A 25,695-nucleotide genomic window follows, 5' to 3' on the forward strand; every position below is an offset into this window, starting at 1 on the left:
CCTCAAAACACTTTTTCTATAGTTCATATTATGTAAACTCATACATTTTGACACTTGCATGCATTACATAACCAGCTCCATATAGCCTATTTAGCCTAACTTATTCGTTAGCTCACCTGGTACAGCGTAGAGTCCCGTGAAACGCGAGTCATGATAAAAGAGCTCTTAAAACTTGTAGAAGGAGCTAAAATGTGATAGTTGCAACAGCAAATGTGTTTTTAATTCACTTTTGCTTTGGTTAACACTATCGGTTAGGTTTAGTTTTAGTGTAGGTGATATATTAATTTCAAACGCGACAGAGCGATAATATTTTAGCGCCACTAACATTTCCGATCTGCCGCGATACATAGCTACAACAACCAACGCAAGAAAGCATTGCCAGGTTCGGTTTTATCAGAAAAAGATGAACGTGAATCTGGCAATGCTTTATATATATATATACTCATAACTCATTTTAAAACTGTGAAACCAATCTAAGATCTACCCTTATTATTACTGATGTTAGTTTAACTTGTAGAGGGCAGCCAGTAGCTCTTTTCGTCACTCTTGCTGTTGCTGCTGGTTCTTATGATTATGTCTTTGAAAACAATCATTGATTGGTATAACAAATGATCTGAGGATTATTTTACACAGCCAAGCCTGATTCATGTGGACACGGGCGCCTGTCCTAAAGTCTGAAAACAGGGAGAAATTACATCAAAGTCTTGAGAATAAAGACAGAAGTTGACTAGTGAGTTTGGAAGCTTTCCTTGGCAGCTCCGCTCTCCTTTTCTCAGTCTCTTTTCTTCTTTTTCTTTATTACTCTTTCTTTTTTCTTCCTCCATCCGCCCACACATCCTTTCACGGGCTTCCCAGGCCTTGGCAAAAAGCAACCACGTCAAAACTAACAGCCTGGGCCTGTTTGTCTACCAGTAAGGTAGGAATCATATTTCCAGATGAAAAATGACAGATGAAAAACTGCCTCGGATACACAAACACTCAATTCTATTGTGTTGAATGTCTGAGGTTCAGGCCCATATCGCTCAAGGAGCTGCAAAAATATTTTAAATACCGGTGAGCCTTTGCTCCAGGGTTGGCCGGTGGTAAAGTCTGCTGTAGTGCACGATGATGGTGGTCTAGTTACTGAAATGATACACAGTATTTGAGCTCTGTGAATTTGAGTTGTTTGTCTTTGGACGTGTTGGTTTTCAGAAATCCGAGAAAATTCCTGAACCTGCATAACAAGAATTTAATAGTTCACACAAAAACTTAATTAAAAGTTTTGTCATTTACTCACTCTCATGTCGCTCCAAACCTTTATGCCTTTCTCTCATGCATAAAACACAATTGGAGCTGTTAGGCTAGTCTTTCTCATTAATGGGGATAAAAAAGACACAAAAGCATGTTAATTAATAGCCACATAGCTATTTAGCATTGTTTTAGCAAACTCACAGTCTGGCACAATTCTGGGAAAAAACGCCCACTTTGCACTGATCCAACGAATTTAGGCGAATACAATTAAGCCCCGTCGTACATTTCTTTTCTCATTGAATATAGTCTTTCACTTGGAAACATGTTCCATAAAGAAAATGGTAGGTTGTATCATTACTCCAGTCTTTAGTGTCACAGGACCCTTCAGAAATCATTCTAATATGATGATTTGCTGGTCAAGAAACATTTCTGATTATTATCAATGTTGAAAATGGCTGCTTAATATTTTTGTGTAAGGAGTGATAGATTTTTTCTGGATTTTTTGATGAATAGAACATTTATTTGAATTAGAAGCCTTTTGTAACACTATAATTGTGTAGACTGTCACTTTCAGCATAAGGAGGTGTTAGAATAAGATGTTAAACACTGTTCTTTTTCCCCACAGTTATTCTATAAGTGTCCTTCTTAGTGGTCAGCATTCCTGAGCGGGGCCCCAGGCACTACACTCACATTCCTCCTGACCACACTTGGTTAAATCCTGCTGCTTCCCTTCAGCTCTGCGCAGAGCAATCCCAGAAGCCAACAGCTGACCGCAACAGTGCCGTTAAAATGTGTCCGGGTTATAATCAAACTGGGGCTTAGGGGGTCAAAGGGCCAATCCAAGGCTTTAAAAAGGACACTGCAGAGGTGGGTGAAAACCTTCACATTCACACTAAAGAGAAAACAAAAGACAAAAGTTAGTCACAGTTCTTCAAATGAGTATAGGCTACTCTAAAGTTTTTTAAAGAGTTTAAATCATTTAAAGAGTTTGAGTTCAGAATTGATTACAACCACAAGGCCTCAAAAACTTTTGACTTAACACCTAGAGACCACCCAGAATGCCCTAGCAACCACATAGCAACAAGCTAAAAAACACTCAGAAGCACACACAATTCCGATAATACCATGGATGAAACTGACAAGTGCGTTTTAATTAATCTCCACACTGTTTCCACTATCAGCGTCACTTTCAGTTTTACTGGCCAGGAAATTCTGTTCTTATTTATAGTGCTTACTGTAACTGCACATCATGAAAAATATTAAAGTTTCCAACTTAGATATTGATAAGATATTGATCATATTTTCTTTTATTATATTACAAGTATGTTTCTTAACTGTCTCTTTAGTAAGATTAGTTTTATAGCGCCATTAGATTTACGTCATAAAAAAAATATCTTTTTGATTAATACTTTTATTCTGCAAGAATGCATTAAATTGATCAAAGTTGACAGTAAATGCATTTATAATGTTATACAAAACGTTTTAAATAAATACTGTTCTTTTAAACTTTCTGCTCATCAAAGATTCCTGAAAATCTTTTGACTGATTTCTGAAGGATCATGTGACACTGAAGACTGGAGTAATGATGCTGAAAATCCAGCTTTGATCACAGGAATAAATTACATTTTAAAATATATTACAATAGAAAACAGATATTTAAAATTGTTACACAATATATCACAGTTTTTACTGTATTTTTGATCAAATAAATGCAGCCTTGGTGAGCACAAGAGACTTACCAACCCCAAACATTTGCTAGTGTAAATGGACAGAAATAGAATTAATAAAAACACAGAGGGGAAAGAAATATGGACAAAAGTGTAAAACTGAGTCGTAACCAAAAAACAGTAACCAGTCCTTCTTTCAAAATGAGTGGTCTGTGACATGTGTTTTCAATATCTGATATCTGTTCTATTATATAATGATATATAATTTAATAATAATAAATGAGAGGATTTATTAATTCTGAAATAGCATTTACAATATTTACTCAACACTGAACTGCTTCACAAGTACTGTACATTGACTACTTCTGTTAATTGGCCAAGTGGGCAAACATACAGTACCAGCTGATACAGAAAACTTCAAAACTGCCAAAATTGTCTAATAAATTGCCATAGTCAGCATCACTTGTCATCACAGAAGGATTTGACCAGTGGTCTGAGGGTGGCAGCACCTTCTTTACTCAAGACTGTCAGAAATCTCAAGTGTGTGATTCACACACACACACATTCTTTCTCACCGCCTGTTTCTGTTGTGTAATTATAATCCCCTTTGGTTGTGTGTGCTGCTTCTTCACCACTGCTTATTAACCTCCATAAATTAGATCATGTTATACAGTCACTATGTGAAACACAGCGCTTAAATCTCCCTTGTTCTGGTTAGAATTGATCACTGAAAGTGTCTTTGCGGAACCCAAAATGGTTCATCTACGGAATTTCTGTGAAACCCCCCTTTGGAAAACTTTATTTTTAGTCAGTTATGGTGTTTTTAAAATCTAAACAGTGGTTAAAGATGCACAAGGTCTGTGATGTCAAAATGGCAGGACGTGACGGGGAAACTCAAGTGTGCTCTGCTCATTTCCAGAAAAGCAGCTGTGTCAGATCCTGACGCTCCACACGCACTTGAGCGTTCGTTCCTGCGCGCTGGCGCTTCGCCCGTCCCTTAACACCACCACCTCTGACCTTATGACCTCTCCACCACTCGCCTACAACCACAGCTGCTTCCCACAGATTGGATGAGATTGTATATTTGTGTAAAATGCAGAAAAGTATGTTTCTTTTTTTACCCCAGCCCTTCGTGATTTGAATTACTCAGGATGCAGGGTGCGCAAAACTATAGAGAAAACAATGAAAAATAAATTCTTTCTAAGTCTACTACGGTAAGTCTACTACTTACTGTAACACCACTCACACACATATATAAAATTAAACATAATTTTATAGAAATTTAAAATGATAATAAACTATATAATAGAATTTCAGAATTATATGATTATATATTATTTTAAGTGTGCACACTATATGCTTTATTTCTAACTTACTGTAAGTTTGTAGCTTCTGTGTATAAGGAAATAATGTATTTTCATTGTTCTCTCTACAGCTTTGTTTTGCATCCTGAGTATTATATACTGTATATAATATATATATATATATAGTCAGTCATGTTTTATTTTTGGTGACTTGATTGGATTCAATCATGTTTTATTTTGCCTTGGGGTGGAGCCAGGACTGATATAACAAAACAACTTGGTGCATGAAACCCTGCTTATACCATCAGAACACATCTATCTTCTCATCTGTTATTGTGGGGACCATTTGAGGATACGAGTTTTTGATTACAAGACATGATAAGATCCGGTGGAAGGGTTTGGTTGAGAGTGTTCAGATATTGAAAACCCAGCTATGGATATCTCTCTATATGTTGTGACATGCCTGAGATTATTAATGATAGCCGTGTCCACGATTGCTGACAGGAGAGCTGTCCAGACAAGACTTTAGAGCATAAAGCAACATAATTATATGACCTACATTATTATCCCTACAGACAATAACTGGATTAACAACATTAAGATGTTTCCTTCAGACTGTAGGATTTTCATTGCATGTTCAACATTTGGCATTATTACTTACACTATACATCAATATTTGCTTCCTCTAAATTAAGTAACATGTAAGGATTGTTGTTGTTTTTTTTTTTGTTTTTTTTTAACTCATTGCAACCGCAGAAAGCCAGGTTGAATTCAAACAGCTGCAATACCTGATCAAAGATACAACAGCTGCCTTTCACCTCGGATCAAAGGAAGTAAACCCAAGTCAAGAACAATCCACGCAACCCCCCAGTATCCTGTGGCAGAACGGTCACGCAGCTCATATCCAAAATAAGAATTTTATCAGTCTGCAAACTCATCTTTTCTACAGCACAATGCATTCTGGATTCTTGCTATGTCAATTGAGGATAAGGAGCAATTTAGATAAGAGTATCTTAGGATCTTTGGAAACAAGCAAAGGCCTTTGAAAGTTCAGGCTGATTCGATAATTACAACGTTACTTCTACTACTAAACAAAAGGATGAGGAAGTTGTCAGTGAAATTCACAAAGCTTTGAAGTGAGACGTTAAAGGTTTTCCATACAATGAAAGCGAATGGGGGGTATTTGCTGTCAAGGTTAAAAAAAACATCGTAAGTATTGTAAGTCTTTATAACAGCGAATGAACAGACCAAAATTTTATGTAATTTATGAACTTTTTATGATGAATAATTCCCTAACAGATTCAACTACATTTAACTACAATTAACATTACACGCGCAAATGTAGAAATGTGAATAAAGAATTGATAGCTTGTGTATTTTTTTCAAAGTTAAAATATTTTAAAATGACATCTACCTCCTTAACATGCTTAACTGTAAATAAAACTGTCGGCTGATTGAGTGACTGAAAAATCAAAACATCTAATGGCAGACGATTGGAGTGTTTGGGGAAACCTGTTTGGGAACAGACATTATTTTTGCACTTGAAATTACGGCATTCAGAATTAAAGTTTATTCTTACTTTACAAAAAAAAGAAAAAACTGTCTTGGGACTTTAGAAGACTTGGAATATAGTGCATGGACCACTTTTACGGCGCCATTTCTTGGTCACTAAAATCTGTCATTGTATGGACAAGAGCTTCATAAAGGGGAAAAACATTGCAATGCTGATGATAATTTTCCAATAACATGTTAAGACTTAAAATCTGTAGTAAAACATAAGGATATATACAGACTTTGAAAAGCAGAAAAAAAAAGAAATGGCACAGTAGAAACAGTCTCTCTTCTTGAGCCAGTCAAGATCTCCTTCAGATTGTGGTTCTGGAAACAAACAAAGCAAGTACAGGAATGTATGTGATGTGGAGCGCCTGTTTTTTTGTGTGTAATGGAATAAGTCTCATTGGTAAGTAAATGTTTCCTGCGATACAAAAGAGACACAGACATCAAAGCAATATTTCTATAGTTATTTTCAAAAGAGCTTCCTGTCGCTCATCCAGGCTTCTGTCGCTCATATCAAATTTAAAGGACACAGCAGGGATTGGTTTCTTAGAGACCGTTAGACATCATGTAATGACAGGCCTCATTCTCCAACCCCCAAAACCAACAGAACAGACGCAAGGCCAAGAAAAAGGAGGAGAGAGCAAGAGGCCGAGAAAAGGGAGGAGAACAAAAGAGTTGTGAGAAGGATGGAAAGGGTGTAGAGGTTTGGGAAATTGCCCCATTAAAGACAGAGATGAATCTCTGGTGGATCCTGGGGTCTACTAAATTACTGGCTACGTAGAGGTTAATGCCAGAATAATGCTGAGAGGAAATGAACTGATGTGTGGTTCTCACTAATTTCAACATATAGTGTTTAGTGTAGCGAAAGCGTAGACGCCTTTCTCCAACACATCTGCAGTTCACAATGCATTTTGTTTTTATAAATAACTCCACGTGTGGACACATTAAAGAGCGCGTGCATTTACAAGCACTTCAAGCGATGTGACAAATGGCGCTGTAAAACATTATACATAGAATGCAAATCTATTCTATTATACTCAGAGATTGCCTTCACTAAATATGGGCTCATGCATGACTGTTTCCAAAGCTGATTCAACCATATGCAAATCTTTTTTTTTTGAGATTTTATCTCAGTATTGTGAGAAAAGTTTGGTTTGCGGTTACGCTCATCTTAATAAAATCTAGTGCCATGCTTCAGATTTTTGAAAAACACCATGAATGATGGCAAAATGTGAGGAACATGAATTCAAGAAAATTTGCCATCAACATGCTAGAGTGTTTTAAATTATTTCTAGTGTTTTTCTTTCCAATTAATATAGGTTTTTAGGTGGTTACTATGGTGTTCTCAGTGATTTTTAACGTGTTGAGGTGCAGTTAGCTGCTAAGGTGTTCTAAGTGATTTGTAGCGTGTCGCTGAGCAGTTGATATAGTGTTTTGGGTGGTTGTTAGGGTGTTGCTATGCAGCTGCTAAGGTGTTCTAAGTGATTTGTAGCGTGTCGCTGAGCAGTTGATATAGTGTTTTGGGTGGTTGTTAGGGTGTTGCTATGCAGCTGCTAAAGTGTTCTAAGTGGTTTGTAGTGTGTCGCTGTGCAGTTGATATAGTGTTTTGGGTGGTTGTTAGGGTGTTGCTATGCAGCTGCTAAGGTGTTCTAAGTGATTTGTAGCGTGTCACTGTGCAGTTGATATAGTGTTTTGGGTGGTTGTTAGGGTGTTGCTATGCAGCTGCTAAGGTGTTCTAAGTGATTTGTAGCGTGTCGCTGAGCAGTTGATATAGTGTTTTGGGTGGTTGTTAGGGTGTTGCTATGCAGATTTTATCTCAGTATTGTGAGAAAAGTTTGGTTTGCGGTTACGCTCATCTTAATAAAATCTAGTGCCATGCTTCAGATTTTTGAAAAACACCATGAATGATGGCAAAATGTGAGGAACATGAATTCAAGAAAATTTGCCATCAACATGCTAGAGTGTTTTAAATTATTTCTAGTGTTTTTCTTTCCAATTAATATAGGTTTTTAGGTGGTTACTATGGTGTTCTCAGTGATTTTTAACGTGTTGAGGTGCAGTTAGCTGCTAAGGTGTTCTAAGTGATTTGTAGCGTGTCGCTGAGCAGTTGATATAGTGTTTTGGGTGGTTGTTAGGGTGTTGCTATGCAGCTGCTAAGGTGTTCTAAGTGATTTGTAGCGTGTCGCTGAGCAGTTGATATAGTGTTTTGGGTGGTTGTTAGGGTGTTGCTATGCAGCTGCTAATGTGTTTTAAGTGATTTGTAGCGTGTCGCTGAGCAGTTGATATAGTGTTTTGGGTGGTTGTTAGGGTGTTGCTATGCAGCTGCTAAGGTGTTCTAAATTATTTGTAGCGTGTCGCTGTGCAGTTGATATAGTGTTTTGGGTGGTTGTTAGGGTGTTGCTATGCAGCTGCTAAGGTGTTCTAAGTGATTTGTAGCGTGTCGCTGTGCAGTTGATATAGTGTTTTGGGTGGTTGTTAGGGTGTTGCTAAGCAGCTGCTAAGGTGTTCTAAGTGATTTGTAGCGTGTCGCTGTGCAGTTGATATAGTGTTTTGGGTGGTTGTTAGGGTGTTGCTATGCAGCTGCTAAGGTGTTCTAAGTGGTTTGTAGCGTGTCGCTGAGCAGTTGATATAGTGTTTTGGGTGGTTGTTAGGGTGTTGCTATGCAGCTGCTAAGGTGTTCTAAGTGATTTGTAGCGTGTCACTGAGCAGTTGATATAGTGTTTTGGGTGGTTGTTAGGGTGTTGCTATGCAGCTGCTAAAGTGTTCTAAGTGGTTTGTAGTGTGTCGCTGTGCAGTTGATATAGTGTTTTGGGTGGTTGTTAGGGTGTTGCTATGCAGCTGCTAAGGTGTTCTAAGTGATTTGTAGCGTGTCACTGTGCAGTTGATATAGTGTTTTGGGTGGTTGTTAGGGTGTTGCTATGCAGCTGCTAAGGTGTTCTAAGTGATTTGTAGCGTGTCGCTGAGCAGTTGATATAGTGTTTTGGGTGGTTGTTAGGGTGTTGCTATGCAGCTGCTATGGTGTTCTAAGTGATTTGTAGCGTGTCGCTGTGCAGTTGATATAGTGTTTTGGGTGGTTGTTAGGGTGTTGCTATGCAGCTGCTAAGGTGTTCTAAGTGGTTTGTAGCGTGTCGCTGAGCAGTTGATATAGTGTTTTGGGTGGTTGTTAGGGTGTTGCTATGCAGCTGCTAAGGTGTTCTAAGTGATTTGTAGTGTGTCGCTGTGCAGTTGATATAGTGTTTTGGGTGGTTGTTAGGGTGTTGCTATGCAGCTGCTAAGGTGTTCTAAGTGATTTGTAGCGTGTCGCTGAGCAGTTGATATAGTGTTTTGGGTGGTTGTTAGGGTGTTGCTATGCAGCTGCTAATGTGTTCTAAGTGATTTGTAGCGTGTCGCTGAGCAGTTGATATAGTGTTTTGGGTGGTTGTTAGGGTGTTGCTATGCAGCTGCTAAGGTGTTCTAAATTATTTGTAGCGTGTCGCTGTGCAGTTGATATAGTGTTTTGGGTGGTTGTTAGGGTGTTGCTATGCAGCTGCTAAGGTGTTCTAAGTGATTTGTAGCGTGTCGCTGTGCAGTTGATATAGTGTTTTGGGTGGTTGTTAGGGTGTTGCTCTGCAGCTGCTAAGGTGTTCTAAGTGATTTGTAGCGTGTCGCTGTGCAGTTGATATAGTGTTTTGGGTGGTTGTTAGGGTGTTGCTAAGCAGCTGCTAAGGTGTTCTAAGTGATTTGTAGCGTGTCGCTGTGCAGTTGATATAGTGTTTTGGGTGGTTGTTAGGGTGTTGCTATGCAGCTGCTAAGGTGTTCTAAGTGGTTTGTAGTGTGTCGCTGAGCAGTTGATATAGTGTTTTGGGTGGTTGTTAGGGTGTTGCTATGCAGCTGCTAAGGTGTTCTAAGTGATTTGTAGTGTGTCGCTGTGCAGTTGATATAGTGTTTTGGGTGGTTGTTAGGGTGTTGCTATGCAGCTGCTAAGGTGTTCTAAGTGATTTGTAGTGTGTCGCTGTGCAGTTGATATAGTGTTTTGGGTGGTTGTTAGGGTGTTGCTATGCAGCTGCTAAGGTGTTCTAAGTGATTTGTAGCGTGTCGCTGTGCAGTTGATATAGTGTTTTGGGTGGTTGTTAGGGTGTTGCTATGCAGCTGCTTAGGTGTTCTAAGTGATTTCCAGCATGTTGTTATGCAGTTGAAATAGTGTTTTGGGTGGTTGTTAGGGTGTTGCTATACTGCTGCTAAGGTGTTCTGAGTGATTTGTAGCCTGCTGCTGTACAGTTGATATAGTGTTTTGGGTTGTTGTTAGGGTGTTGCTCTAGTGTACTACGTGATTTCCAGCATGTTTGCTATGCCTAAAATCCTTTGGTCTTAGCAAACACCACAATTATGTAATATCCATTCAAAACTGACTGCTTTCAGCAGAAATCCCATGGAACCATGGGACAGCATCTAATAAGTCTTGAGGAAATAGCCTTGTATGCGCAGGAGCCTAAAGAGGTCAAAACACAATCAGCCACAGATAAAAAGAAAATACAAAAAATCTGAGAAATAACAGGATGCTCTTGATAACAGACTCGATAACAGTGGTGTATGGAGATCCTCACTGTTAGTGCTATCAGCTCAGAGACTGATAGCATCTGACCCCCTGTTTCCCAAATGCTGATAAGCAATTTTTTTTAATACTGTCCAGTAAGGAGTAGTTTTCTGTATCTTAGTGGTATTGTTATATTAATATATATATAATTATATATGTATATATATATCATTATTAACATATACAGTACTGTGCAAAAGTCTTAGGCATGTTAATACCCCCCCCCCCCCCCCCCCCCAAAAAAAAAGGTTTTAAGTCAGTTATCTATATCTTTTGCTGTAGTGTGTCAGTAGGAAATATTAGTTTACATTTCCAACCATTCTTTTTGCCATTAATTGTAATAATCCAGTGAGATTACTGTATGCACAAGGAGTCTGACAACAGCCGGTATGATCTGATCTCACCATCATCGAGTCCGTCTGTGATTACATGAAGAAACAGAAAAAACTGAGACAGACTAAATCCAGAAGAACTGCGGGAACGTCTCCAAGACGCTTGAAGAAACCTTCCTGCAAAGCTACAGTACTGTGAAAAGCACTGGCACTTGTGTTAAAATGCTGTAAAGTGAGAATGCTTTCAAAAATAAAATCACAAATTGAATTTATTTATGATTTAACTTCTATTAACTAATTCAAATCAATATATGGTGTGACGACCCTTTGCGTTTAAAACGGCTTTTGTCCAGGTACACTTGCGCATAGTTTTTCAGGGAGCTTTGCAGGAAGGTTTCTTCAAGCATCTTGGAGACGTTCCCGCAGTTCTTCTGGATTTCTGGTCTCAGTTTTTTCTGTTTCTTCATGTAATCACAGACGGACTCGATGATGGTGAGATCAGATCATACCGGCTGTTGTCAGACTCCTTGTGCATACAGAAATCTCACTGGATTATTACAATTAATGGCAAAAAGAATGGTTGGAAATGTAAACTAATATTTCCTACTGACACACTACAGCAAAAGATATAAATAACTCACTTTAAACCATTTTTTTTTGGGGGGGGGGGGGGGGGGGGGGTATTACCATGCCTAAGACTTTTGCACAGTACTGTATATTATATAATGTTATATATAACATATGTTATATTAAAACACAAAACAATGCTTTTGCTTCCAGTTTTGCTATAGATAACATTGTCAGAGTTCCTGAGGATCGTAACTTTTCTAGCACCTAAAATAGTTAGCCAAAGGGGGCTGAAAGTCACAGATACTCCACCCTGAAAACCACAGTTTTAAGAAGCAAAAGATTCAAGTACTCGCAGCATAGCGTCGCAAACACAAATGTGAGAACTGTGCTCAGTAACAGGTTGCATTTAGTGGAACACAATCGCATTGAACATCTAAAGCTAAGGCACTGTGACCACTGTGACACCTATAGCACTTGTGTCACTTTTGCAGAAGTTGTTAAACAACAGTGCATTTATTTCTGTCATTATTTCTCAGAAAATCTGGGGGGGGGGGGGGGGGGGTCTGTTTTGCCCAAGCTTTCTACTCTCGGGGATAACTGCCATATAGCTCATAATGCTGTTTATTTAAATCATTCACATCTGTTCATACTAAAATCTGACTGGTCAATTACTAGTCGATATTTTTACATTTAATATTTTCATTGATTACATATATAGCTGTGCTTGTTTCATGTCTCTCTAATCAATATGTGGTCTTGTTCTTTTAACAAAATACAATAATGTAAAATCAAATCATGTCCATTAATTAATTTATCAGGAAAGTAGCTATATAGAAGCAGAATAATGCATGGTTAGTTGGTCATTATCAAAAAAAAAACACAAAACACCAGTTCTTGATCACTTAGCAGCCTATAAGCATATGGTTTACCAAAATATGAAGAGGAACACTGTGCAAATCTAAACAAACACCATAGGCAAAAATTGGTGTAGCTTTTCTCAAATGTATGTTCTTTAACGAAATGAGGATGAACTAGATGTTTAGATCACACCATATGTGTTGGGTCATGGCCAATATGGTTTGTTAGTTCCTCAGCGTGAACTTAAGGTGAGAAGAAAATACTTTCATAGCACTTAACTTTCACATATGTGATAGATTTCACATCTAAGTTCACCTGTTACACCTGAGAATTGTGTTTCCACTTGGAGCTCATTGGTCACTGCAACAAGGATGCGTATACAAACGTCCATTGGCAACACTAACCTAATGGAAGTTGCCTGCACAATTTCACGTCATAACATCCGAGATGAGAGAAGAAAGATCTTATTTTTTATGATTTTTTTTAACGAGGCGCCATCTAAAAAATGGCCAGAATTCACAGCCAAACTTATATCTTATAAAAAAGTAGGACAACAGACAAACTTTCATCTGAGAAACAAGCTGGAAAAGACACCATAAGTTTCAGGTAAAGTTTCAGGTAAATAGTGCCTATTTTTTTCGGAAATTGACAGATTCGGTCAACAGATGCCAGTCCACAAAAATGAACAACAACAAACTCAGTGACCCCATTTCTCTCTGTTTCCTCAGGAAATCCTACAGGGCCACTTCTGTCTGCTCACTTTAAACATGTCTGACTGCCATTTAAATCCCCAAGGACAAATACATTTTGGGAAAGGAAAAATTACATTTGCTTACATACTATGGCGAGGCATATACTGTAATGCACAGAATGGACTACGGTAACTAGTATTTTTAGTGTCAATGTGTCCATTACTATTATTGCTTATTGAAGGTTTATCTTTGTCATAGTGGTTAGCTGTGAAGAACAATTTGAGAGTAAGGATGATCTAGATCTAACTGGTTTTGCTTCACGACTCAGATGTTCCAATGGACATCAAGTGGAAACCCAAAACAAAAATGTCTTTGGTCAAACATTACGATGAAGATCGACGTCAGGTTACCTGCTTGTGTTTGACAGATTACATAAACATACTGTAGAGTTTGACTGGATGCATGACATTCGACATCAACAACAAAATATCTGGATTATTATTATTATTTTCTCCTCGGTTTTAAAGCCTGTTTATTAATGTACAATCTATGCATGCTTATAGTTAAATAGTAAAAAAAAAAAAGTTTTACCCTGCTGTCTGCAAACCCATGAGAAGAGACATGTGACCCCCCAGTTGAGAACCACTGATATGAAGATATAGTGGGTTTGAGTGATGTGGTTCATAAGAAAACTAGGTCATCTATTTAGAGACCCAGAATTTTGGAGGAAGAAGAGAAAGAAAAGACCAAAGTCTTGGGTTCACATTTTTGTATAAGGACCCCCGTCATCACCATGCACATGTGCATCTAAGCAGAGGCCAGCTGGTCAATTAACTTAACACAGTCCAGATCAGCTTGGAAACCACTGGAGAAAAAAAAAAAAGTTAAAAAGAAATGATAAACATGGCATGTGGACAGAGGAAGTCTAACGCCAAGACAACATTCAGAGACATTTTGATGGGAACTGTACTGTGTTTAAACTAAATTTCAGTAGGCATAACTCAAAATCTTTGCTACAAAACTACAGTCCAGGAAATTTAGTAGCATTTTATTGGCTTTTTATTTATTTGATTTTTGTTCAGCACAATTTTCAGCACAAAACAATGAATGAAATAGCATAAAATATAAAAGCTAACAAACAAAAATATCAATACTTTAAATTAGGAATGTGTGACAACCCACCCCAAGCTGACATTTACTAAAATACATATCAAACAACTTCTAAAAAACATACATTTGTGTAATTGGACTTTTGACTCAAAACCTTACAATTAAAGAGATAATTGGGCAAATTGGGCTTATATATATAAGCCCATATAAGCCCAATTTGCCCGTGTGACAACTAGCCCCGGTCTGTTGTTCTACTAATGGAATTTATTCAAAGGAAATGTTCGCCTCTCAGCTAATGGAATTTGTTTATATTCCATCTTAAAGCATGTTTGACATAAAGACATTATGTGAATGACTTCAGCATTCCAGTCCTGTCTGCCAGCTGAGTATATTTCCTAATTCGCCTCTATACGAACGTAAACACTCCCACAGCAGTCACAGAAAAGCACATCTGCTCCTAATGAACTATGAAATAATATCTTTATATATTCTTTTCGTCTTTATTGGTTCCAATGAAACTGTAAGTAACGTATATGTTATGAATCAAGCATGTTAATTTAGCATGTAATTAAATTTGGTCAGTATTTTTCAGGTTAGGCTATATATTCTTTTTTATTTGGCAAAGTATGCTAAGCTACTATAGCATGTGTTAGCCCACACCGGCTATAGCCCAGCTAACAGGGAACATTCTCATAAGATTAGCTAACGTTCTGGCAAGGTTCTCTTAAAGTTATAAACAAATGTTCTTCCAGTAAAGTTAATGGAGCGGTTGTTCAAAGTTATCTTTAATAATGTTCTCAAAACGTTAGCCCAAAATACGTTCCATACGTTTTTTTCTGAAACGTTTTAGCTCTAACATTTTTTAAATGTTACTGCTTGTTTCAGAATGTTCAGAGAACATTCAAAAGTAACAATCTCACAATGTCTGCAAAATGATAAAATAGAATGTTTCCTTAACGTTCATGCAACCAAGAACAAATGTTTTTAAAACATTTAAAAACTGGCAATTTTGATTGTTCATAACTTAATGGGAATGTTAGCAATGTTTTTGTTTGCTGGGAGACCACATTTAAAGTTTCCTTCCATTAGGATAAACACTAATTTTTAAGTTAAGCAATGTCACCACAATAAATCCCTGCAGTCAGCATAATCTCTGGATTTAGCACAAATTAAGACTTGGGATTGTCTTAAAAAGTGTGCATTGTGAGTGGCCTGCATCACTTTTTAACATATGAAACAAACTTTTTTGAGATTTAGACAGCCAAGCTGGATCTCACTATAGTGTAGGGCAATATTCCAGTTTTAAAGCCAAAGAATTCCCGAAAAGGAGTTTAGAGAGAGTAGGCCTACACCTTTTGTGTATTTTACAAAATTCCCCACATTATCCTCGCCGCAGAGATTTGCCAAATAGTAAACCAGCCGAGTTATTTTTTTCTTTGTTAATGAACAGTTCACTCAGACTACAAGCTTTAATGATTTCCAGAGGCACACTAGAGTCAGCCAATAACAACAACAATGCCACCAATGGAAGAGTGATTCACTTCTTGTTGCTGCAGTGCTGTTGTGACCGGATAGAGCCCTGGTCCAAAATCCGCAAGGGCGATCATGAGGTTTCTTATGCAGAGTTCATATGTTCATATAATCTATGACAGGGTAAAGGCTTGACGTACAGATCAGCGGGACACAAGCTATGTATAAATCCACCCTTCCACCCAAAATTAAATGTAGAAGTGGGTAATGGAGGGTGAGGTAAGCAGTTGTTTAAGGCGGGAATACTTGAACATGGACCTCCCAAACTTTCATTTGGAACGGCAACTGTTCTGTTGAAAAGAAAAGTCTGTACTTTCGCATTACTGTGGGATTTGACTGCTTAGTTTTGAAAATATTTTTAAGGCTTAGCTCAAAAATGTTATAGCCTATTTTAAGATCCATCAGAATGCATTGGAAAGAAGTGTTTTTAATCTGCGTTTATGTTTAGGAATATCAAGCCACAGTCTGCAACCTTTCTTTCATGAAGTCCAATAAATGTGACTTGATTGAACCCAACGCTTTGAAAGGGGTTCAGAGCAAATAATGAGACTCTCTTGTGTAATTGCTTAAAGCTCATCTTGTAATACTACCCTTGAATTGAGTAGAATGCCTCTTTAATAACCATCTACACTTCAAAACTAGAGAAAGGAGCGGTTAAATTGAGGATTTGCACCAGTCCATTCTTTAACCTAGCCTGTGGACATTGTTAGTTTCTAGTGATGTGATTATGTTAGATAATGGATGTGATGTTTATAGTTGTTAATATTGACTGATTCATGCAGTCAGTTACCACTGGGTGTTCTGAACCAACCACAACTTACCAACCACCCCATTTCTGCCCCACTCAAGAATCTTTATAACCACTTTGAAGAGGTTTTCATCTTTGAGCTGCCATCTTTTTAAAACAAAACAGGATGTTTGGATGAGAATAGTCTAAACATTGTATTTCAACCCCATCTATGGCCCCTAATGTTGTGTGAATTTATATTCACAGCGCTTAAAGCTGTGAACGCTTTCTACGTCATTTTGGATCTTTGTTGTGATTCATTTCTCGTTTCTCTGAGCACATAAACTCTAGATCACAATGTGTATATATACCAGTCCTCTCAAGAATGTTTATATCTGATCTCTGTACTACATCAGACCCCCCTAGCTGTCTTCTCGAATTAACTATTTTTTTTAGAGATATTCTTGGTCATTGGAGCTGAAATAGCCTCAAGTGCCAAATCATTTGGCGTCTGGATCTGATTATGAGGAAATTACTCAAAAGACGAGAAGGACCATGTGTGAAAGTGAACTTTCAAGCACTTCTGTGGGGGTGGATGGCATTAATATCTAAAAAAAAACAAAAAAAACATTGCAGAATGGATTTCTCCCATAGTTTGAGTCTTCTTTTATTCCATAAGCAACCCCGTAAAGAGAAATTCAGAGATTATCAGGACTACAGACCACGACAAGTGTCACAAAGTGACAAAATTTTTTAAATATCCGACACAAATTTAAAATCTAGTTGACAAGCCTGCATCCTAAAGCATACTTAATTTTTTCCTTACGCATTTAAACGCGAAGCCTTTCGAAGTATACTCCACACATACGCTCTAGAAGGTTTCTGCACTGTTTTTCTCCAGAAGTTATGACTGAAAAAATGTCTTTGTATTCTTTTAAACTAAAGTTGCGGCTATCTCATAACAGGCTATCTGCAACAGTTGTAAATTATATGACTTCATGCTTTGCAGCGCTTTTTTTATAAACATGAATTCAACATAAAACAAATAGTAATCCATTCGAAATGTAAAAATATCCAATCTACTCGACTTGACTGCAAAATATGCATTCTTTTAATTTAGCCAAGAGTCTTCTAGCCAATGTTCTACTGGTCGTGATGCGAATTCGCAGGTCAGATTTCAGTGAAATGCAAAACTTTTCGCATGAGCTTGCATTTCTGGTCTTATGCATTTACATGCTTGCTTGCTCGCGATTTAACGTTTTGAATCAGACTCACTTAGTGAATCGTTCAAAGCCATTACTGTTCAAAACTGACTCCCTGATTGAAACGCGTGTCATTTTTCAGTTTTGACTGATTCAAAATTAACCATCAACCAGTGTTGCCAAGTTGGGGTACTATAATTGTGCTAACTTTAATTTGTTGCCACAGCCGCGGGTTGATATTTTTCCACGGGTAAAAGGACACCCCTGGCTGGTTTTTCATATGACAATATAATTAAAGATGCATATTCAATCACAACAAAATTTGAATTATTTTAACATACAATGTCTAAATGTCAAGATTAACAGACTGTAATAAAAAGTTTGTGTGGGTAACAAAGGCCTATTCGAACCATAACCCAGACAAAATGTTACTTTTTTCCCAAACAGACTGAAATGTTCTTATAAAACAGTATGCTATTTATATGACACAAACACAATGACAGCATCAATCTGGAACAAATGTATACTTAATACAGCTAGAGAAACACTATAATTTCATAAACTGCAACTTCAAGGGCAGGCATGATTTTTCAGAGGGGTTTATAGGCTTCTTAAAGAGAGCTTTCTCATGAGTCACAACCATCCCACTTCTGTAATCCCCCGCTTTGAATGTGGGAAAGCGAAATTTCCCTCCATCTTTCGTTCATAGGACTGAATCCCACACTAATGACTAAATACAAAAAACAGCCCTTCATATCAGCTCTCAGATGTGTGGAGCTGTGGGGTTGCTGGACTGCACGGCGTCATCGGCCACTGCATTAATGTCGTAGTTGAAGTCAACAAGCATGTAAATCCAAAATGACAATGTGGTTGAGAAATACTGGAGAATGGGAAACCATTTTGTCAATGGAGAGGGCGGCAATTGTGTATTTATGGGAAAGGAATGACGTATTATCTAGTGACTTCCAGGGCTTATCAGAGAATGTGTTAGATAGAGAACAAGGCAGAAAAGAGGAGAAAGAGAAAGAATGGGGGAAGGTGTTGAAGGAATACTTCACCCAAAAATAAAATCCTGTCATCATTTACTTACACTATTTTCACAGGGAAAACTCCCAAATAACTTTTGGTCTTGAGAAATGTGAGAACCAATGGCGTGTGCTATTGGAATCTGTACTGTTTTTGTAATGCATTCATAGTCCATTTCAGAGAGTAACAGTGAATACCAACAAGGGAATGAGCAAATGATGACAGGATTTTTCCTATCACTGTTGTGTCCAAGACTGTATCTGACTGTGTGTTTAAAACTTGATTGAAACGCAATGAAAGTCAGTAACCAACGAAAGGAGGTTATGTTGTTTTACTTCAAATCTCAAGTTGGAAGAATTGGTCAATAAGTTCATGGAGGAAATGAGGAAATGATGAGGTTTGTTGCACTATATAAAGTCGAATAGTATACATGTTGGCTTTCAATATAATCAAAATGTTCCCAAATGACCGTTACTTCCTGTGTTTATTTGTACCAGAAATCCCTGCTGACCACAACAGCATCCATTGCCACAAAACGCTCTCTTTAGTCTCCCTCGGTTTTGCATAAATGGAAATTCCGATTTGGCACATTTGAATGCATTCAACTGTAATCTAAATTTTACAGCTTAAGACCTGTCAATACAAGCCATCGTTCTCTCGACTGGAAACTTCTCAAGAAAGTAAGCAAGCAAGGCAATTCGAGCTATACTCCAGAAAGCTGCAAACACTAAAATAAACCGATATATTTCCATACGTGGTTTGTTTTTTTGCATTACCGTATGTCAAACAAAATCCCCCCATCACCAGACGACAGTTGAGTGTCACGATAGGGGGCAAATTCGAATAACAAAGGACCCATCATTCAAAGTTTGTTGTGGCTGTGATAGGCTCACTGTGTTTAACCAGCATTCTGGCCAAGGGCTGTTTACTGAATACAACATGGTTGAGTCGCTTTGGCGACAGACAACGTTGGCCTCAAAATGTATCCCAAAAGAGCGAAAGTCAACAAGCAACGGAAGAGAAACTAATCCAAGATTTTTTTTTAAATAATAACGTGCCAATGTCAATCGCTGTTCTTCTGCAACCCCACTGAAACTAATTTTTAAAATAAAGAAAGATGACTCAAACTTATTTTGACCTCTTCCGTTCCATTTGGAACTTTTCAAATTCAATCTAGACATTCAAATGTTTCATCCACATATGTATTGCTTTAAAAGAACAAGTTATGCTTACTTGCGAGAACATAATAGATCAGGTCTGTTGTTATTTCTGGTATCTTAGGCTTTAGACATCAGGGGTCAAACCCACCCCCTCACAGGACACAGGAAGTCTCATGACCTCATAGGTCCAGCCTTTCCACCAAGTCGAGGACAAGAAGACACGAATATAACGTCTGAACTGAATCCTCTCCACCAGGAAACCCAAGTAAACACTTCACCTATTTATTGAAACTATGATAAGCATTGATTATACAAAGATGAGAGCACAGTCTTGTTCTTCTGAATTGGTAGGGCGTAAGCATAAGTTGGAAAAACGTCCGGGTCAAATAAGGCCTGCACAGCTGGAATAATGCATTTATTTAATGGTCATCTAAAAGTTTGTTGGTTTGACAGAAGTTCAATCATTTTTTAGTGGCCAATGAGTCTCTCTGTGCGACATCACAGCAAGTTTAATTACTGAAATTGAATGCCCTTTTCCCACGCCACCATAGCAGCATTTAATTAAGGGAGTTTCTTTCCATCACTCTCAACCACAAATAACAACAATAAAATGAATTGAAAGAGAAGGCTGAGCTGTTTAAAGTTTGTGTATTCAGCTAATGCGATTTTGCCAGAGAGAATGAAGTTCAAATTGATTGATTTGGCAACATCTCTGTAAGTGACCGACAGTTAATTTGGATCATGTGGGATCAAACTTGTGATTTCAAGCTTTTTAACACTTAACTGACGATTTGAACACTTAACTGATGAAATTTCAGTCAATTGAATAAGAGAGTCATCACAACAGTAAAGAACTGAATGGCCCATTGAAGTCCATGACAATGCATGAGTGATGAATAAAGACAAAAGAAAACACAACAAACAAACAAGATTATATATGTAGTTTAACTATAGCATTGCAGTTTCACCAGCGGAATCTAACAAAGCGAAATTAAAAATGAGGGATTTTTTTATTATTATTATTTTATTTTAATAAAAAAAAAAAAAACATTTTTAGTTTTAAAGTGGGTGTTTTTACTTTATTATAATAAAAACTAAAACCTAAAAAAAATATTGTTTTAAGTTTTTACTTGAAGCAAATGCTTTCTGAGTTATGCATAGCCTCAACAGGGGAAATGCAATTGCTGAAATGACCACGGAATGAATGGGAAAAAAAAAATGCATATAAACCTCCATCTGGAATTGCACCTACTTCTTTTCGGGAAACCTTCACAGTCACATCTGTATCACACGAGCACCAGACATTCAAGTGTCTGAAACAGGAGCCAAGAATCAGGGTGAGCCAACAGTCTCAGTGGGGAGTATCAGAGTAGAGTGCTTGATTATCAGGCCTTTGTGTGGAAATGTAGGTAACATGCTGAGGCCAAGATACCCAGACACAGCAGGAGCGATGAGTCTGTCTGCTGGCTGGAGCTTCTCGTGAGGAGGTGGAGCCCTTCTGATAATGCCATTAGCGGACCCTGAGGGCAAGAAGCAAAAAAAAATGACTGATAAAGCAAGTCACAGTTCACTTCTGGCACTCCGGCCACCCACTGGAAAGCACCAGAATGTGCAGAGCACTGAAAATATATGCCCTTGTTGCCCTGTGAACAGGTGAACGAGACAGACTTCTCCCACATGCTTAACTTCTGCCAGGAAAAATGAAAGAATGCAATGCTTGGTACTTTTTCCTATTTCATGTCATAAAACAAAGAATCCATCGTCCATATGTTTTCATCATCTGTGTAAAGGCATAGTTGCATAATAAATACTTCAAGTTATTCTGTTTGGAAAATGAGTGGCTGTCCTATTCCATAGTCTGCACAGAGGGGACACAGTGTTCCTCTTGAGTGCTTTGTTTCGGCACGGCCCAGTATGACCTCATAGGTGGTTCTCAAGGAAATCCCTCTCCCTTCGAGGTACAATGACAGAGTTTCCTGTTTGAGAAAGCAGGATCCGGCTCCTGACTTACTCACACTCCCCGCTGCCTTATGTAATTCCTATGCAATTGCAAGACCGCTCATGTTTTACATGCGTGTGTGCATCACAATTATAATGACTAAGGTTATTTATTTAGTCATGCAACTTGTTTGTGTGCCTGTTTGCACGTCAGAGTGAAGGAAGGGAATACTGTATTGGACAATACAGCATCCTGCATTACAAACTCTGAGAATTTAGTGGTTCTTAAATTAAACCAAAAGAAGGATTATTCATTTGAACTTTCTATTAGCAGCAACCATAGGTCAGTAACAAGTAAGGATGCTGGCCCCAGATCACAAAAAAACAAAAACAAAAAACTTTTTTAATTAAACCAATTTTAGGACTGCAATCTTGAAAAAGATGTAGGCCTCTCTCTCTATATATATAGTAAACAATTATATTCATGATTTACCACGATTTTTGTCAAATCAACTTAATGTGGTGCAGATATTTAGCGTTTCTATTTATTAAATAAAACTATTTTATTTATTTATTCTCCTTCATTGTATTAAATCACATGTTATTTAAACGAACTCAAAATTTTTGATGTGTATTATATATATAATCATCACCAAGTAAAAAGTACTACACTTAAATACTGAATCATTATTTTCAATATTTCTTTCCACATAACCTTGATCATTAAGCCCAACAAAAGTAGCCTATAAATAAATGCTTCCAATTCACAAAAAGGAAACTACTCACATTTGCTGAATTGTGTATTTTTATAAAGATCTAGAAAAAAGCGTCACGTCATTGACCCATTTATAATGTCAAAGTACCTCCAAGTTAGCAGAGCAATTCATTACCCATGATAAGTGCTGCATCAGCAGCCCAGCAGACTGAAGAAGAGAAGAGTTGAATGCCAAGACCAGCCCACTGCAAGACAAGTCTTGATCCAAGCTTCAGCTCCCACATCAGCCTTGTCAGACGTGCGCAGGACATGGGGGAGAGATAGTGGAGCAGAGGAGGATTAGTCACACTCAGACACAGCTACGAACATAACAGGTACGTTTATTTACACGAATACGCGAGGTTACATGTGAATGTAGATTACATGCGAATGAATGCGAGGCTATTAAAGTCCGTTTAGGAGAACTGAGTTTAATGTGAACTCGCGTGCATGGTTTTGCATGGATGCGGACTTTGCGTGCAGTCACAGAGCTGTTGCTTAAGTTTATCCAGTTTGTAAAACTGCAGCTATATTTATAAGTAGTTAGAGCAAAGCTTCTGTGTACGATTGCGTAAACGAGGTCAATACGCGGAATAGAATTGCAGAAAATGTTTGCGGTCGCTTGATTGTCCTATGGCTACTGCGCTGTAAATATGTTAATAATTTTAACGGTGGAAAAATGCTACGGTAAACCTGTTAATTCGTTAACTAGGTTTCCATGCCATATAGGGTACTATGAAAGATTAACTCGTAAATGCACAGAAAATATGGAGAAAATGTTTTAGAAATGTGTATTTAACTCTACAAAATTCTAGCCTACAGTAAAATATTAAAATTAGCCTATGTTTTTGTATCTGTAAAAATGTCATTATCAGTAGGGCAACATTTTACAATAAAAACAGATTTTATTTGCACAAAAATGTTGGTAGGCTTTATTAACATTCTGTACTTAACATTCACAGTCTGTACTTGCAACAATACAATAGAGATGTATGCAGACAATACTCGTAACATTGCCACTGTATTCGTTTTATGGTAAAAGTTTGCCAGCTATAGCAGCTTTTTTTTTTTTTTTTTTTACAGTACTGTTAAAAACAGGATTTTTACTGTCTACTCCCAACACACATTCCCGTGATACACACAATTTACTTTATTAATACAATTATTTCTGTTTTCTTCCTATTCTAGAATCCTAATAAATTCATTTAGATAAAAATGTATCTACTGTCTACACTGAAATAAAGTATTGGCTATGAAAGTATGATTAAAATTTGAAATACGATAAATGCAAAATATTCGGTTTACCTGCGACTGTTTTGTTTTTACTATTAAACTATGTTTGCCATATTTATTTTTATTTTCTAATGTCATAATTATTTAACATTATTTTCTAATGCTTTATTTCAGTTCCCTCTGGTGGCCTTGGAAGATATAGCAAAGCTGTGATTTGAACATCACAAAGTAAAAGAAGTGAATATTTCAACACAAATGAGCCTGCCACACTTTCAGGATATATTACTGCCATGTTAAATCCTCCTGAGAGTTGTTTTATGTGCTTTGGTGGAATATGGCAATAAGAGGGACTACATGCTTAACAGAGATCCTTAAGGAAAGTTTTTAAGGACAGCAACAGAAGTAGGAAGAATGGAAGCTTCATACGCTGCCAGCGCTGCCGTTGCTCCAACTCTGCCGCCGATGACCCCGTATCCAGGTTACCTGCTCCGAAGGTTTCGGGAGTATCAGAGCAACGCCGTCATCATGGCCCATTACAACTTCACCGGAAAGCTGAAAGAGAACAAATACCGGGATGGACTGAAACCCGAGGCCATTGTGTTTCTCATCATTTGTCTTCTCATTGTGGTGGAAAATGCCATCGTTCTGGTGGCAATATGGAAGAACAAAAAATTCCACATGCCCATGTACTACTTGCTGGGCAACTTGACGCTGTCTGACTTGCTAGCAGGCTTCACTTACATGGTGAACATCATAACTTCGGGGGCAAACACTCTCAAAATGACTCCAGTACTGTGGTTTCTGAGAGAAGGCGGTGTGTTTATCACTCTTTCTGCATCTGTCATCAGTCTCCTGGCTATAGCTATCGAGCGGCATGTCACGATGGTCCGGATGAAGCCGTATCAAGGGGACAAGCGTGGCCGAATGTTCAGTTTGATTGGTGCAAGTTGGGTCCTGTCGGTGCTCCTCGGCATTCTCCCCATCATGGGCTGGAACTGCATAGGAAACCTGGAAGAATGCTCCACCGTCCTGCCTCTCTATGCCAAGAGCTTCATCCTCTTCTGCATTACCGTGTTTACCCTGGTGCTGCTGGCCATCGTGGTGCTCTACGTGCGCATCTTCCGCATAGTGAAGTCCAACACCCAGCGCTTAGGCTGCGCTCCTCAGCGCAAAGGTATGGCGAAGAAGTCCCAGAAGTATCTGGCTCTGCTGAAGACGGTCACCATCGTTCTCGGCGTCTTCATCGCCTGTTGGCTGCCGCTCTTTGTGCTCCTTCTGCTGGACTTCTGCTGCCCCGCTCAAGGATGCGAGGTGCTGTTCAAGGCGGACTACTTTCTGGGCATCGCCATGATCAACTCGCTTCTAAACCCCATCATTTACACCCTAACTAGTAAAGACATGCGGAGAGCCATTCTGAGACTTGTCTGCAGCTACTGTCTGCTAACAAAAGACGGACAAGTGAAGAAGTTTGGCATGCCTTTCCTGGACTGTAGCACCAGTAAGGCAGAGCTGCCGTCACACAGACTTGAGGGTCTGGAGACGACGGTCTCCTCGGGGAACATGACACCATCCACTATTAAAGCCATCTACCCCAGGATATTAAAGAGCTGAGGAAGAAGAATGCAATAAGTTCCATCGGACACAGTCCAACTTCTCCTGGTTCAGTTTGAATATTTATAAAACTGACAAGTAAACAAGACTGAGGTGCTTAGAAATGAAAGCAGGAGAAGTTGGAGAGATGGAACTCAAAAATATCACGTTTGGGACTTGGATTCCTCCACATGCATTAAAGCAAACCATGAGGCTGCCTGAGAGCGTGGTAGACCAGACAAGTGGATTTTTTTTTTACTGTGACAAATACCAATGTTGTTTAAAATGGACGTTCTGCCAGACAAGAGCTTCGGTCTCTTGTTAAAAATAGGATTTTAAACAACAAATTACAAACAGTTATACAGCTGAACTGAGCAAAAGCACAAAAATGCTTTGAAAAGAACTCTTGTGATGTTATACAAGTCTCGTATGTGCGTTTCCAGAAATAATGAGCTCGGGTAACGAGTCATTTTCACCTCCAAATAACAGATGAAATGTTCAGAGACTTTGTGGTGAAAAGACGCAAAGAAAATGACGGGTTGATGCCTCCACACACAGGCACGTTAGTCCTCGGGAGCTTAACGAATACATATACACACAAATAAAAAATACAAGGCAAGTGAATATTTTTAATCTGTAAGA

General features: G+C 38.2%; 1 protein-coding gene and 1 long non-coding RNA gene across 2 annotated transcripts; one reads left to right on the top strand and one right to left on the bottom strand.

Annotated features, from left to right (window-relative positions):
• Positions 1–1,689: 1,689 nt before the first annotated feature.
• LOC307165539 lies at positions 1,690–22,432 on the bottom strand. The gene is made up of 3 exons (XR_013822494.1): positions 22,367–22,432; positions 20,791–21,058; positions 1,690–2,122 (listed from the first exon to the last, which is right to left on the bottom strand). It is a non-coding gene; the product is annotated as an uncharacterized lncRNA (long non-coding RNA).
• On the top strand, positions 22,407–25,652 carry s1pr5a (sphingosine-1-phosphate receptor 5a). The gene is made up of 2 exons (XM_079883221.1): positions 22,407–22,565; positions 23,638–25,652. The coding sequence occupies exon 2, from the start codon at positions 23,875–23,877 to the stop codon at positions 25,072–25,074; it is 1,200 nt and encodes a 399-aa protein (XP_079739347.1). The 5' UTR covers positions 22,407–22,565; positions 23,638–23,874; the 3' UTR covers positions 25,075–25,652.
• The last annotated feature ends 43 nt before the right edge of the window (positions 25,653–25,695 follow it).

The sequence above is a fragment of the Squalius cephalus genome, assembly GCF_949319135.1.
Source record: "Squalius cephalus genome assembly, chromosome: 1".
Taxonomy (NCBI): domain Eukaryota; kingdom Metazoa; phylum Chordata; class Actinopteri; order Cypriniformes; family Leuciscidae; genus Squalius; species Squalius cephalus.

What these genes read in the sequence shown, in the direction of transcription:
- s1pr5a (XM_079883221.1), top strand. Translation starts at nt 23,875, where the DNA reads ATGGAAGCTTCATACGCTGCCAGCGCTGCCGTTGCTCCAACTCTGCCG.